Below are 17100 nucleotides of genomic sequence, written 5' to 3'. Positions count from 1 at the left end.
CATCCTAGTTCTTACCACAAGGGAATGGGGCTGCCCCCGGAATGGGGATGCCTCCAGATCACTGGTACTGGGGCTCTAAATCACCTTCCTTTTTTTTATTTTCAAAGTTTCTTTACTTTCTATTTTCTTTTTCATAAACCCTTCCCCACCATTCTCTCCATGAATTCCTACTGTTGATTTGCTGGAAGGAGCATGAATGAGGACAGAGGAAAACTACCGTCCAGTTTGGGCTGTGTCACTGCTTCCTTTCTCTGCCTCATTTTTCTCCTCTATTTCATGGAAACTCGTGTGATACTCATGAGCACAGAGAAGAAAAGAAGGAGGAACACCTTGCAAATACCTTGTGAATGGATTGACTTCCTGAGAATGCTCTAAGGGAAGGGGGATCCTTGGCGTCCTGGGGAGCAGGAACCCCTCTGCACTCTCCCTGCCACACACAGGCCCATTTCACCCTGTCCTGCACTCTGCTCCCCACACTACTTCCTGATGCCACGATGGATGCCTAATGACACAGCATCAAGAACAGCACTCCCTGGTTCTACCAGCAGCTTGAAAGGGAATGTCGAAAGCACAGTTCAGAGTAAACAGCTCACAAAGCTGAGCAAACACATAAAAGGTGGGACCTTTGGCCAAAGTTACAACCATCCCTGCCTGTGGCCAGCAGTCTCACCAACTGGGCTTCTCATGGGGAAAGGAGGCTATGGTGGAAGGACGTTTGAGCCAGAGACCTGCTCACCCAAAGCTGTCGGCAGCCCAAAGTGGACACAGTCCTGATTTCTGGTGAGCAGAACAAGAGGCACTTCTCAGCTGTACCCTCCTAGCCTACCCAAAAAGGGCATTTCACATGAACTAAGATGCCCAGGAGCTCTGGGCGGGGAGAACAGCCTTCCGATGGCAAGGGTTCATTCCTACTGGGAGTGTAGCAGCTTGGAGCTCTTTAAACACAACTAAAGACAGTTGTTGGATCAGCAGGAAGAAGGAGAGAGACTACTTTAAGAAGTTACTAAAGGAATAGGGACCGTAGTGTTATCAGAAAAGCAATGGTTACAGTGTCCCCCAGCATGTCATGGGGATTGGCAACAGTCATCATTCTCGTGGGCTCCCTATGGAAGATATTTTTCTTGCTAAAAAATACCTATAAATTGAGGCGCTTTCTCCTTCAAACATTCTGCAAAGAAGAACCTCTCACCCTTGTCTATTACAAAGCAGTCAAATCTAGTGTCCATTGAAAACCAGAGTCTTAGATGTTATTTACACTCATGGAATGAATGCAGGAGAGGGCAGACCCAGAGATGTCCTGTCTCAAATTCCCAATGTCAGTTCTTCAGGAGGAGCATGATAACCACATAATCAAGTAGACATCTTCAGGAAGCCTAGTGGGTTTCACTGACATGGGCTTTGGGTGTGTCTTCAGGGTTGTGTGCTATTAGGTGGCTCAGGGTTCAATGTCTCTTACAGTTACTTAACTCAGATGGAGGTGGTATCCTCATAATAAATGGGCTTTGAAGTAAAAATAAGACCTGCTTGTGTTCCTGTCCAAGTTCTGCTGGTAAAACCCAGTTTCTAGCACACTAAATGACTTTAATATCTGCCTTTAACACATTCTCTTTGGTTGTTTCCTTCTTGGCTTTGACTTGCCATTAAGAAATGACCATATTTAACACCCACTCATTAACTACCATTAGAACAGCTGGTTTTCTGCCCTCTGGAAAGCCCATGAGCCAAGACAGTCAGAGAATCCCACAGATCAATGTCTGAGACACTACCCAGGGAATATTAGCAGTAATAGCACTGGACCCAATCTATTGAAAGACCATTGTGAGTGTTAAGTAAACATCTGAGACTCTGGAAATTGGCAGCCAAAAGCTAAATCACCTTTTACAAAATTGCTCTTACCCGTGCTTCCCTGGGCTGGGCACCAGGAGGATCTCTCGTGCAGCCTCGTTGTGGGGCAGCAGCTGGGCCACATACCTCCCAGAGGGCTGCAGATGCCTGTGTACTGAGACGGCCAGAGTGCAGTGCTCACTGCTGCTCCGCATCCAGGGGCTGAGGATGGTGTGCTTGGAGTTGGCCGAGGTGTTGAGAAGGAGAAAGGCACCTGGAGAGAGACAGGCGGAAAGGTGTCTGAGTACATGTCCAGAAAGAAGGAAGCTCCGCTGTATGACAGAGTTTAGCGGCTTCACCTCTACAGCTGGGTCAGCCTATCGAAGGCTCTCCCCTATCTGTGCATGAAGGTAATTATATACCTTTTTTTCTTATTTTTTTCCCTTGTCAAAAGTGTAACCTGAGGCATGATAGAGGGGATTGGGCACACAAGTCTCATAATTAGGCAGACCTTGGTTCTATCTTTGCTTAGCTTCACCACTTACTAGGTCTATGCCCTTGAGTTTCTGGTTCTTCATCGATAAAATGGGGATATAAATTCCTATTTCTAAGTAAGTCTGTGAAGATGATATGAGCTAATGCATGACAGCACCTCAAACAGTTTTTGGCAGAGAGGGCACACCCTATAAATTACTAGCTTGTTGATTTAGACTGTCTTCTCTAGTAAAGTGGAAATAACAGCTCGTAGATCTTTTATCAACCAGTAAGCACAATTGACAATGCTCCGTGGGAAACACGTGAAGAATAGCGAGGGCACATTCTAAACCCCACAGAATGGCCAGAGTGAGAAACCCTGCTGAGGCACTGAGGCAGCCCAATCTATCGCGTCATGGTCTTGGGGCAAGAAGAAGGCAGGCGATCCCTTAATAAATGTATCCAATGGAGGCAGAGTATCAATGAGTCTTATAAACATATGTGTAGTAAATCCCGGTTGCTAGGTGCTGTTGAACAAGTTCTGACTCATAACCACCGTGTGCACAGCATGACAGAACACCATTCGGTCCTGGTCTATCCTCACAATCTTTGCTCTACTTACGTCCATTGCTGCAGCCACTGTCTCAATCCATCTTATTGAGAGTCTCTCTCTATTTCACTGACCCTCAGCTTCAGCAAGCGTGATCTTTTTTCCCAGGGACTAGCTCTCCTGATATCATGGCCAAAGTATGTGAGACAAAGTCCTGCCTTCCTTATTTCTAAGGAGCATCCTGACAAAGATTTGTTTGTTTCTTCTGGCAATTTGGGATATATTTAATATTTTCCATCAACTTCGTAGTCCAAAGGCATCAGTTCCTTGGTCTTCCTTACACGGTTCAGCTTTTGCATGTGTATGAGGAATTTGGAATACCATGGCTTATAGACCTCAAAATGACATCTTTGCTTTTTTAACACTGCAAAGGAGTCTTGTAGCAGGTTTGTCCCAATGCAATATATCATATGATTTCCTGATGCCTTCTTCCATGAACATTTAATGTGGATCCAAGGGACATTAAAACTTTGACAACTTCAATCTTTTCTCCCTTTGTCATCATGCGGTATATCTTGTGAGGATTTTAACTTTATTTTGAGATGCAATCTATATTGATGGCTGTAATCTTTGATCTTCACCAGTAGGGTCTTCAAAATATCTTCACTTTCAGCAAGCAACATTGGGTCATCTGCATTTGTAAGTTGTTAGGTATCCGTTCAATCCTGATGGCATGCACGTCTTTATTTAATATAGCTTTTTGGGTCATTTGCTCATCATTCAGACTGAAAAAAGTATAGTAGTATAGTGAAAGGATACAATTTAGGCATACATCTTTCTTGACTTTATCTCACACAATATGCCTTTGTTCTGTTCAATCATCCAAGTCTTGGTCTTTGTATAGGTCCTGAATGGATACAATTAAACATTCTAGAATTCCTATTTTTCACCTAGTTATCCATAATTTATTATGACCTACAGTTTTAAAGATACCTTTACCTAGTCAATTAAAAAATAAAAATAGAAGCATCTTTCTGATATTTCCTTTTATTCAACTCAAATTGCATTTTATAAGAGCAATGTTATCCTTTCTTCCATATCTTCTGAACCTAGCTTGTCTTTCTGGTAGTTCCTTGTTGATGTTGTTGTTAGGTGCCATCGAGTTGAGTACAACTCCTAGCGACCCTATCAACCAAAGATCTGAACCTAGTCCTGTCCTGACCCATCCTGATCTTCTTCAACCAGAGCTTCAAATCCTTCTCACTTTTAGCAAGTAAGGTTGTGTTATCTGTATAATACAGATTATTGATGAGTCTCCAACCAATCCTGATGCCACATTCTTCTTCAAAGTGTCCAGCTTCTCAGATAATTTGCTCAGTGTATAGATTAAACAGATACAGAGACAGAATACATCCGTGACACCCTCCCTTGCCAATTCCAAACCATTAAGTGCTCCCCTGCTCCATCACACAACAGTCTCCTCATCCAGGTATAGGTTCCTCATGAGAACAATCAAATGCTCTGGGATTCCCATTCTTCTCAATGTCAGCAATGACATCAGCAATGATATCCTTGGTGCCACAGACTCTTCTAAATCCCACTTGAACTTCTGGAAATTCCCTATCTATGTATTATCCCAGCCATTTTTGAATGATCAGTATTTTGCTTGCATGTGATATCAATGATAATGTTCAATTATTTCCATAGTCAATCAGATCACCTTTCTGTTTCTTGTTGATATACTGCTGCAATCATTTACTGAATGATCTTTAGTAGAATTTTACTTATGTGTGGTAGTAATGATATTTTTTGGTAATCTCCGCGTTCTGTTGGATCGCCTTCCTTTAAAATAGGCACAAACATAGACTTCTTTCTAGTTATTTGCTCAGGGAAGTATCTTCAAAATTTCTTGATACAGAAAGTGATTGCTTCTAGAATTGGATATATTCATTGGAAATATCTCAACTGTTATTTTGTCATTTTGTTATTTATCATTTCTCTTTAATACATCCAGTGCAACTTGCAAATGGCCCTTTGATGCCACTGGGTCTTGATCATCTGCTACTTCTGGATGTGGTAGAATCTTGATCAATTGTTTTGGGTGCAGCGACTGTGTATTCCTTGCGTATTCTTTTAATATCTCCCACGTCATTTAGCATTTTGTCCATGTTGTTGATTGCTGTCGAGTTGAGCTCGACTCATATCGACCCTATGAACAAAAGGCCTGAAGCCTTTCTATAACTATCATCATTTATTGACGTTCATAAGAGTTTCCAGAGGTAGGTTGTTTAGAAAGTGGATGCCACTCCTGCTTCCATAAATCTTTCAATATCGTAACTGGAGTCTTGAGATTTTTCTTCTATTTCTTCAGCTCTATATTTGCAGCATCTTGGGCCACTCTACAGGTCAAAATAAAATATGACCTACTATATCCACATCGCATTCAATCAACTTAGGGCTTACTTTGAGTCGGCTGAACAGTTCTGAGTTCCCAGGCATATATGTTGGTTATAGGCTTTCAGACAGGTATAACTAACTAAAGGATTCTTGAGAGGTGTGTGGCTGGAAGGAAGATTACTTAAGTCACTTATGACGTAGGAGTTAAGAACATGGACTTTGCTCTTTACTAGTTGAGTGATCCTGGGCAAAGCTTTAACTTACATACTTTTCCATTTCCTTGCTTATGAAATGGGGTGAGAATTACTTGCTAAACACTATACTCTCTAAGATCTATTTCAGCTCTTTGAATCTGTGAGTCATGAGAATTTCAGCTGGTCTCCACAAAGACAGCCCTACAAATCTCCCTGGTCCCATGTCTGTGGAAGAACTCTCCCCTGTGGCAGGGCAACCTAAATTACAGTAGCACAGGCCAAACGACCTACCAGCAGCCCACATACATGGGATTACTGTCAGCATAAAAGCACAGCACCATTTTATTGTTCCAGGCATTTCCTCTGAAGCATTAATTTTACTTTCTGCACTTCTGCCTTGAAGCTTTGGACCATTAGATACTGCTTCTTTTGCAGCAAAAGCTTATTCCAGCAAGATCCTTGACTTCCCCAATGGGGAACAACTAATGAGTACTCAGTCTTCTTTAACAACTCCCAGCATTTCAAATTAGTCTCTTTTTGCTGATAGCCCAAGTTACCAAATAGGTAAATGAACGTGTAGCCTGAATAAAGAGTGATGCAGATGAAAGAAGAGGAATTCTCATCAGAAGAAAAGTATTTTCCAAGGAGATGGTATTGTGCCCGGAATTAGAGATATGTAGGATTCTGGAAGTAAATGAATGTAACTTAGAGGTATAACTAGGATGAGCTCAGCACATTAATGTTCTGGACAAGAATATTGGGAAAGAAAGGAAATTGGACCTTCTATAATTTGGGGGAAACTAGGCATGATATAGGTGTTTGAAAAGTGCTCGACAGGCTGCAGTGATTCATCTACTGTATTCCTCCATTTCTCTATGAGTAAACTGTACTTCTCATGGGCATAGAGGTAAATAAAGGTGAATCAAAGGACTTAGAATTAGAGTTAATCAGGAGTAAATCTCATAAAGGAGCACTACTGGCCAAGTGGTAAGGACCCTAGAGAGCTGGACTGCAACAGTAACTACTGCAAAGGGTTCAAGTGTATAAGAAATGATGAGGATGGCACAGGGTAGGACAGAGTTCAAGTCTATTATTCACCATGTTTGTGGTCAATTCACTGACAAAGAACAACAACATGACCTTAACTATATTGAGTATCTTATTATTGCAAACAAAGGTGCCATCTTGGTGAACAGATTGGGCTTTCCAATACTATCTTTGTGTATCTATCCACAGCAGATGAGAATTAAGGAATCAGTTTGAGGAAATGAGTCTTACTCAAGACACTTTGGGTACATGGTCTGGGGTTAGAATGAAGCCAGCCCATGTCCTGAGAGATGCAGTTTTGATGTAAGAGAACAGCAACTGTGCCTTGGTGTGACATTTTTAAGTTGGTACAATATTGGGTAAAATCAACAGGTATTTTTAGCAACTGAAGGGTTGAATGTAGGCAAAATGAGGGTGGTGTTACCTGTTCTTCTTAGAAATATTGCATGCACATGCATTCACACACATATACATAAGAATGAAAATCAACCTTCCAGCACATTTTAGAAAAATCTAGTGAAGGTGTTGAAGTTACGGAGCTATTCCTGCATTGCTGCTCCTCCTTCCGGGGTGTGGAAACGACTCATAAATTCTGTCCCTGTAATTCAGTATCTCGAAGTGAGACTCTTCCTAAGCTGACTGGAAGATGGAGTATTTTTCCTGTTCTAATATGTGAGATGATGTTTATATGAATTTTATTTTGTGCAACTCAACTATCAATAAGAGACTGAGCGGAAAGTATTTTCATTCTCAGTGAAACGTTATCGTTGAGAGCTATCTCTTCATCAGCAGCTCTCCTCTACAAAAAAAAAAAAGTAAAGTAAAAAAATACATTTCATAAGCTCCTTGGGATATTGTCAGTATAAATCTCTTTAAAGTCAGTGAAAATTTATTTCTCCTCTCCCTGTTTTCCGTTTACTGTGTATTTTTCTCAGTCTAGCTTGGGGCTATGTGAGTGTCCCATGATTCCTTCTAATTAAGAAGGATGGTCTGGTGGCACACAGCCCTTGCCCTGGGACAGGCCAGGAGAGACTGAATGTCTATCAAAGAGCTCTGCCCGTCCGATGATGCTTAGATCACATTTCCCTTATGATTGCCCTGTGTTGATGGGCTCAATGATTAAATAGGAAGTAGTCATTATTTTTACTTCTGATCATCAAAATAGGGACTTCTTCCTCTCATCTCAGCCAACAGGCTTCATATTATGAACCAGAAACCAACAACTTGAACCTTGAGGGCAGCCAGACACTTTCACATACAGGCTCTTTTTCTATGCAGTCTTGAGTTATAACCAAATAATGTAAACTTTAAATTCTAGTTTTGCCAGCTTCAAAATGAGTATGTTTTTGTTGTTAGCCTGCATCAAGTTGGCCCCTAAATCCTGGTGGTCATGAGAACCACAGGATTGGAGGGACTGGACTGATATCATCTGGAGGGTTTTCATTGGCAGATGATATTCAGAAGGTCTACTTCTATCATGGGCAAGAAGCTCAACTGAAGCCTGTTCATTGTCATAGGAACATGGAAACCTCCACTGGAGCAGTGAGGATTGCACATGACTTGCATTAGCTAGCATTCAAACTTATTCTTCAACTTGAAAGGAGAAAATTCTACCATTGACCCACCACTGCCTCAAAAATGGGCATGGTGAACGATAATCAGAAAATGCTTTGCTTTGGGGTAAGTTCAGACTTTAATCACTTCTAAAATGCCAGAACAGCATTGCTCCTTGGGTTTCTAAGGCTAAACTCTACAGAAGCACACTATCCTGTCTTCCAGAGTGACTGGTGGGTTCGTACTGCCAAACTTTCAGATACCAGATGACCAGTTAACCACTGCAATACCAAGAATCCTAAAGTGGATTTAACTTCCTTCATATGGTCTTAAAGCCTCATCTAGTTGTTGTGAATGTAAAGTTAAAATACACGAAGTGGTCAGCCCTTTGCCTAGACAACAGTGTGCACCTATAAATGCTGGTTTCCTTCTTTGACGGATGATCTTAGGGTAGAATTCCTTTTATATGGTTCTGAACTTAGAATTAGAAAAATTGCATTTGAGCCTCAGTACTGCCACTAGCAAATTTCCTTTGTTTGTAAAATGAAAGGGTTGGGTAGCATTTCTCTAAGGAGTCTCACAGCGCCAAATTGTCAGTAATTCTGTCTGCCTGCCTAGAATATTAACAGTGTAAGGGAACTATATCTAGCCTCCAACTCCCTGAGTCCTAAAGACTTCTCCTAATTTACCTCTCCTGACAGTTCTAAACCAACAGTTTCAATCAATTGGTCAAATACTCTGTGAATTTTCCTGCTGAGAAGTGAACCATGATTCTTTGCCCAGCCTTCCTCTCCCCAGATTCACACAAACACATCCTTGGAAAGGACTCTAGTCTGTGCCGCACTTGCCTGTTAAGCCTCTCCTGTGCAGGGCGCTGCTTCCAGATCTGTGCAAAGGTACTGCCTCCAGATACCGGCTGCCCAGCACAATGCCTGCTACCTGGCAGACACTCAACACTTCTAAAAATCAAATATATCTATATACATGGCAAGAAGCCAAGTAGTTCAGAATGGCTTATAATAATATAGTAATTTTAAATAAAACTATTTCTACATCTGACACTTCTCACAACTCAGAAGCAATATTTCAAAGGATTTTTTTTTACTACTTTTGAGAGTTACAATCATAACCTACATATTATGCTCAACCCAGGCATGATAGTATCTGGTGTAACAACTTCAGACTTTATCCCATGGACTCGACAATAGGAAAGACTCAGATTTAGCTCATGAATACTCTTGTTATTGTTCTTACGGGTCATCTCATCTACTAATACTCATGCGCCCCTATGGACAACTGCTCTGAATCCTGTCCTACCTTGTACCATCCTCAGCATCTCTGATGTCCTCAAGCCCATTGTTGCAGTTCCTGTGCCAGTCCATCTCTCTTTTGCCATCCCTCCATTTGACCAAGCATGATGTCCTTTTCCAAGGAGCAGCTTCTCCTATCGAATGCCCAAAGTATGTGAGATGCAGCTTCTCCATCTTTGTTTCCAAGGAGTACTCTGGCTATACTTTCCCCAAGATAAATATATTTGTCCTTTTGGCAGTCCATGGGATATTCAGTACTCTTCACCTATGTCACAATTCAAAGGTATCAATTCTTCTTTTGTCATCCTTATTCATTGTCCAGCTCTCTGATACCTAGCAGGTGAGTGAGAAGAAAATGGCCAGAATAAGGTGCACCTTGGTTTTCAAACTGGTATCATTGCTCTTCAGCATTTTAAAGAAGTGCCTGACTACTGACTTTGCAAGTACAGTATGTCTCCTGATCTCCTGATTACTGGAAGCAAGAGTATTGTTTATGGATTCAAGTTAAGATGAAGCCATTGACAGTTTTAATCTTTTCTTCTTCTATCATAATGCTGCCTATTAGTCCAGGGATCCTATTGTTGTTTTTAGGTGACCTGATCCTCTGAACAACTGATGCTTGGCCTCACAATCAACACTCTTGGTACCAGCAGCCAGGAAATGAAAAACAAACAAACAAACAAACCCTCCCAAAAAAAACAAACAACCAAAAAGAAACAAAAAAACAACAAACTCAAAACTAATTGCATTGGGAAAATCGCTGTCAGAGACATCTCCAGAGTAATGAAGAACAATGATGTCAGTCTAGAGACTAAGGTGCACCTGATCAGGGTCACGGTCTTTGCAATTACTTGCTGTGCATCAGAGTGGACAATGACTAATGATGAAAGAAGAATAATTGATACCTTTAAGCTATAAAGCTGGAGAAGAGTATTGAATATACCATGGACTGGTAGGAGAACAAATAGGTCCATCCTAGAGAGGGTGAAACCAGGATACTTTTAGATGTAAAGATTTTGAAGCTTAGTCTGACATATTTTGGGCATATTGCAAAGAGGGACTAGCCTTTGGAGAGGGATGTCATGCTTGGAAGGGTGGAGGAACAATGCAAGAGAGGAAGGCAGTGGATGAGATGGATTGACTCAATGATTGGGATAATGGACTTAGGTGTGTCAGAGACAATGAGGTTGGTTCAGGATAGAGCAGGGACCAGAGCTGTTGTACATAGGGTCACTATGAGTTGGAGTCCACTCGATGGCACATAACAACAACAACAGATCAGACACTTCCTGGTTCTTGTGCTACTCTCATGATCTCCAACCAGCTTGAATCCATTGCTAGTCCCTGTGTCAAACCATCTCGTTGAGGGCCTTCCTATCTTTGTCTGACCCTATGTCTTTCCCAGCTTGATGACCTTTTTCAAGTATTGGTGTCTTTTATGCTCAATGTATGTGAAACAAAGTTTTATCATCTTTCCTTTAAGAAGCACCCTGGTTGCATTTCCTCCAAGATAGACTGGTGTTCTTTTAGCAGTCCATAGGATTTTAATATTCTTTTCCAACACCACAATTCAAAGGCATCAGTTCATTGATCTGTGCTCATTATGTAACTTTGAGATGCATAGAAAGCAGTTGAAAAGACCATGGCTTGGATCAGAAACACGTTAGTCTTTTAACTTACGTCTTTGCTTTTTAGAACTTTAAAGTTATCCCTGACAGAAGATTTTCCCAAAGCAACACATCTTTTAATTTCTTTTCTTATTTTTTTTCTTTGTCTTTCTTTTTTTTAATTCATTCATGGTTGCACATTTTCCTCTCCTGATCCCTTCCCTTTCCCCCAGTCCACCTTGCAATGTACCTCTTGTTCCAGATTGTTGTCCTGCACATTAATGCCTAATCTTATATTCCTTTCAGACAGTTCTTCCCCTCATCTGTTCCAATGCAGTGTTAACTATCCACTCATTTCCTTTTTCTCTCCCAATCCCCCATATCAGTCCTATTTTATAACAGTGGTGTTATGCAGTATTTGTCCTTTTGTGACTGAGATATGTCACTCAGCATAATGTCCTCTAGGTTCACACATGCTGTATAATATTTTACAAGTTCATTGTTGATCAATGCTGTGTAATATTCTATTGTGTGAATGTGCCACAGTTTTTTTCTATCCATTCTTTTGTTTATGGAAACTTGAGTTGCTTCCATCTCTTTGCTATTGTAAATAAATAATGCAGCAATAAATATAAGTATGCATACATCTGTTTTATTTCTTAACCATCAGTATTGATAGTGGATATAAAATGAAAATGTTGACAATATCAATCTTTTCTCTATGATGTTTCCTATCACTAACAACTGTTATCTTCTTATTATGTGCTGTTGAGACTTCTTCTAATTGTTGAACTAATTTGACAGTACTTTTTGCTTCTTTTATTGTTTATCATTCTAACTGTACACAATCTTTGTCTTACCTGTTTTATCAATTTTTATGCTTTACTCTCCTCACTGTAAGATAAGGTTGCTGATCATCTACCCTTTCCTGTCCCTTGTCTTGCCTACATCCACCTCCCAAGTGTGCTGGGAGTTTCCTTTACAAGCTGATATAAAAGTGCTTAAGTCTTCTTTGCTTTGTTTACAGGTTCCTGCTATCTAAAAATTCATTGTTACTGAGTCAATTCTAACTCACAGTTGCCTAATAGGCTAGAATAGAACTATACCTATAAGATTTCAGAGGTTGTAAATCTTTGCAAAAGTAAAATTCCCTCATTTTTGTTCCAAGGAGTAGCTATAGGCTTCAAACCATTGGTCTTTTGGTCAGCAGCTCAGCACTTGACTCTCTATGTCCATATGGTTTCTTTAAGGTTGATGCTTAAAGTTGTAGATTTATAAACACATATGGTGAATATACATATTCACTGCAGTGAACATCCTCCTTCTCCATCTTTCTTTTATGATATCAATTATAAAAACTATGGCACATTTTGATTCCTCTTTTTTGAAGTAGTGCTTTCTTGTGCTGTTTAAGTACGAATCTCTACATTGTGCTTCTTTGATGCCTGCCTTCTTCATCACACCACTTTTATATACTTCTTGGAAAATCACTTCCTTCTTCTGGAACACATGCTCCTTGTATCTCACTGACTTCCTGTTTTAATTTGTAGCAAATTACATTCTGGACATTCTAACACAACTGTTTCTTAAAGCTTCCTCTCAGCAGATGAGATTATTTTCATCATCTTCAAGTAACTCCAAGGGAAATTTTTTCAAATCAATCGTCAACTATCTGGAATATATTTTCTTTTGTCTTTATACCTCGTGGATGGCTTTTCTGGCTAGAGATTTGGCATTACAATTTTTTGCCTCAGAGAGTTGAAAGCCTAGCTCTAATAATTGTTAATGAGGAGAAGTCTGGTACTGGTTTTATTTTAATATACTTATAGTTGATCTGTTTCTTTTTCTCTTTGGAAGTGACTAGGCTCTTTAAAGTTCTTAAATCTCATTCTAATACGACTGACTGTACATGGATGTTTATAAAAATCCTCTCTGGCATGTTCGTCTCATGGCTGTGTTCTTTCTTTTTTTTTTGGCTGTGTTCTTTCTATCAGCAAATTCAGGTCTCATTCTTCTCTGATCAGTCTCTTTTTAATTTAACAGTTTACTTCTTTCATACTCTCAGTCTTAAACATTTCTAGAGATGGAGAGCTTTATTATTTAAATTAAAAATATTACCAGATTTATTTGTATTTCCTTTACTCTTGACTCTTTGTGTTCACCTTTCTTTTTCGTGCTACTGAGTTTTCCATATACTGAAGTATTTTTTATCAAGCCCTTATGCTTACTAGGAAAGACTAGGAAGGCTAATAGGAACATCTGCGTATGTAGCTGATGCTTACTATTGTTCAGAATTTGACTGATAGCTTTTTAGCCTAGGCCTTAGGGAGATGCAGTGCTAGCCAAAAGGACACACCTCTCTGGAAGTTCAAACCCACCCGCAACTCTGTGGGAGGAAGATGGGTAACCTCTTTCCATTTACAGCCTTGAAAACCTGGTGGAGGGTCAGCAATGGGCTGGTTCTGACTCTATGGCAATGAATTGAGTTGATCCAACTCGGGCTATTTTGCAGGAGTCTCCTCCTCTATGCTGGTGTGACAGATACATCATTCTGGACAGGAGCACTTCCAGTAGCAGTCCTAGTTCTTTCGGAGCACCCGAATTGTGAGAACAGAGCCTCTTTTGGACTAGTGGCAAGAAGCTACATGGTTCGAGTCTGTCACAATTGAGATTGCTGCTTGATGGGCAATCTCCTCCTACAAGAGTAAACTGAAAACTTGCTGGAGGGTCAGCTGGAGGGTATTGACTCAACGGTACACAACAAGAAGAACGTGGTTAATAAGGGAGTCCCTGGATGTCACAAATGGTTAATCAGAAAGGCTGGATAGTTTCTGAGCAGTCAGAGTCAAGCAAACTTACACAGTTCAGGTCAATTTGGCACACATGGCTCAAAACTGACTGTAGGGAAATGGTTTTATTTTGTTTGCTTGTAATGGTCACCCATCATGAGACCTACGTGGCCAAACAGGGATGGAGAACACCTGGGTTAACCACAGAGAGATCCCTATTCTTCCTGCTTACTCTTCCCCAGGCGGGTCTTCATCTGCACCATTCATGGAGTTTCCACTGGGCACACCAGGATTCCTAACCACTATAAACCCCTCCTGCCTATTCTGAACTCTGGCCACTTTATTGCCTCCATCAACCCTCTCATTTCTTTCTTTCTTTTTTTTTATCTTTACAAACTGCTCATGGATCTCCTCCTGTTGTGCTTCCTGCTCAGAATTTATTTCTCCTTTTGCTCTTTTATTATCACTTTAGCGGTATCTCAGGGGAGAAAAAGACAAATGTGTGCTCAGCTCCACATCCTGCACCAGAAGCCTCTCAATTACATTTTTTGAGTCAGAACATGTATAACCACAGATAGACAGATTTCAGTGTAAATAAATCAGAGATGATACTGGCATCATTGGCTAATTGTCCATATTGTCATAATCTATTAAACTGTTGTTATAAGCTGTTTCTCAGTCAGTTGAACATGATGCTATTCATGTTCGGTGGGTTCTGAGGAAGAGCAGAGGTTTAAGGGCAGGAATATGGGGAGAAGAAATGCACTGGGGTGCATCCTAGCTTTACGTAGACATGTGCCATCCGAAGCAGTATCAGTTGATGTTCTGTCATCTTCCCAAACACCCTCTACAGAACATCAGCTCTGTTAGCAGGTACTATAAGAAAACATTCTGGGTAAGTCTGAAGATTCCTGGGTTAAATAAATGTAAACAGTCTCCTTCACAGACAGATTTCTCCACACCTTAGTTTGTCAATATGACCCGTGACTCTTCAAGAGTGGAATATAAAATGAAGTATTTCCCAACTCTTTTGATCATAGAACACCCTTGTCATTGTGTGTCACAGAAAATGCATTAAAAGTCCTATTGTATTTCTGCTCCAGAGGCCACTTTCTTACACAAAGTAAGAAAGAAAAAAAAAATTAAGAGAGAGGAGGTGGTGAAGTGGAACAGAGTGAATCTGTATCTTAAATCTTTTTTGTTTGTCTGACTTTGGGCCTGTTCTCTCATCAAGCTTGAAACTCCTTTGGACAAAATCATGTTTTTGGAAAGGTTCCTCTGAGCTACAGCAGCGGCTCATTTTTTACCTATTATTGTTATGTGCCATCGAGTCATTTGCGACTCATAGAGACCCTATGTACAATAGCCCTAAACTCTGCTCTGTCCCGTGCCAATTGCACTGTCTCCGATACACCCATCCCGATTACCCCAGTCACTGAATCAGTCATAGAGGGCCTTCCCTTCCCTTCCAGGGCTGTCCCTCCACCCTCACAAGCATGATGTCCCTTTCCAAGGATCGGTCCCTCCTTACAACATGTCCAAAGTATGTCAGACGAAGCCTAAGAATCCTTGCCTCCAAGGAGCTGCCCGGTTTAACCCTTTCCAAGATGAATCTCTTTGTTTTCTCAGCAGTCCATAGTATCCTCAATACTCCAGCACCACAGCTCAAAGGCATCAATTCTCCTTCTATCCTCCTTAGTGATTGTCCAACCCTCTGATGCATAACAAGTGATTGCAAAGACCATGGCCTAAGGCTGCGCGGAAATCATTTGGGACACATAGAGGGAGGCAGACAGGAATCCTTACAGGCGGAGAAGCAGACCAGCCCAACTCCTTACCCACTAGGTTATCAGAGCCCTCTTCTTAACAGTCTTAGCTGCTGTGAAGTCACCCTTGACTCATGGCTACACCCATATGCAACAAAACAAAATTCTTCCTAGTTCTACAATGTTCCCTTAATTGGTTGTGGATCAGATCTGTAGTATCCATAGGCTTTCATTGACTGACTTTCAGAAGATTTTTGTTGTTGTTATGTGCCGTTGAGTCATTTGCGACTCATAGCGACCCTATGTACAATAGCCCTAAACCCTGCTCTGTCCTGTGCCAATCGCATGGCCTCTGACACACTCATCCCAATTACCCCAGTCACTGAATCAATCCACCTCATAGAGGGTCTTCCCCGCCTGCGCTGTCCCTCCACCTTACCAAGCATGATGTCCCTCTCTAAGGACCTGTCTCTCCTTACAACATGTCCAAGGTATGTTAGATGAAGCCCCAGAATCCTTGCCTCCGAGGAGTAGCTTGGTTTAATCCTCTCCAGGATGACTCTGTTTGTCTTCTTGGCAGTCCAGGGTACATTCAATACTTTTCTCCAGCACCACAGCTCAAAGGCATCAATTCTCCTTCTATCTTCCCTAGTCATTGTCCAACTCTCTGATGCATAACAGGTGATTGCAAAGACCATGGCCTATATCAGACGCAACTTAGTCTCCAGAGAGACACCATTGCTCTTGAGTGCTTTAGAGAGGTCCCTAACAGCAGACTTTCCCATCGCAATATGTTTTTTGATTTCCTGGCTGCTCGTGCCAAGAGTATTGACCATGGAGCCAAGCAAACTGAAGCTGTGAACAATCTCAATCTCTTCACCATCCATCCCGATGCTACCAATTGATCCAGTGGTGAGAATCTTTGTATTTTTGACATTGAGCCTCAATCCATACTGAAGTCTGCAATCCTTGACCCTCTGCAGCAAGTGCATGAGGTCCTCCTCAGTTTCGGCAAGCAGGGTTGTGTCATCTGCATAACGCATTTAACAGACATTTATTCTTGTTTATCTTAGTCTAAAAGTTCTGCTGAAATTTGTTCAGTATCACGGTAACATGTGAGCCTCCTTTTAACCAACAAATGGTAGCTACACTTGAGGTGCATTGGCCAAAAGTTGAAACAGAGACTTCCACTTGGAATGCAAAAGTTCTAGTGAACCACGCTGGTCCACACAGTGAAAAAGGTCAAACAATGCTTTGCCTATAGGTAGAAAAATTTAGGAATACTGAATTTTAAAGACCAATTGCCTCTTGGAAATCATTGGAGCTAGTTCTTTGACCTAGCAAGTGAAGAAATCTAGTCCAGCAGGCAGAAAGAATTGTCAGAGTGCTTAAGAAGCTGCTAAGATGAGCTGGTCCCTTCAGTCTTAGCCCTAATACTTTCATTCTCTAACAGGCAGTCCTCGACATGTGACATGGTTGAGTTACAACAAAGTTTACTTACGAGAGATGTCACTTTTTGTGGTGTCCGTGTGTGTGTGTGTGTGTGTGTGTGTATTTTATCATTAGTAATATATTGCAATACATAATT

General features: G+C 41.1%; 1 protein-coding gene across 1 annotated transcript in view; it reads right to left on the bottom strand.

Moving 5' to 3' along the window:
• The window catches only part of ALK (anaplastic lymphoma receptor tyrosine kinase), a 1280998-nt gene that overhangs the window by 618727 nt on the left and 645171 nt on the right, over positions 1-17100 (bottom strand). The window contains exon 4 of the mRNA XM_006880682.1: positions 1897-2098. Coding sequence (XP_006880744.1) covers positions 1897-2098 — 202 coding nt within the window. The remainder of the gene's footprint in view (positions 1-1896; positions 2099-17100) is intronic.

Source organism: Elephantulus edwardii, unplaced genomic scaffold, assembly GCF_000299155.1.
Source record: "Elephantulus edwardii isolate Elephantulus edwardi_28Jun2011 unplaced genomic scaffold, EleEdw1.0 scaffold00009, whole genome shotgun sequence".
NCBI classification, from domain to species: domain Eukaryota; kingdom Metazoa; phylum Chordata; class Mammalia; order Macroscelidea; family Macroscelididae; genus Elephantulus; species Elephantulus edwardii.
This window is presented reverse-complemented; position numbering and strand designations above follow the sequence as displayed.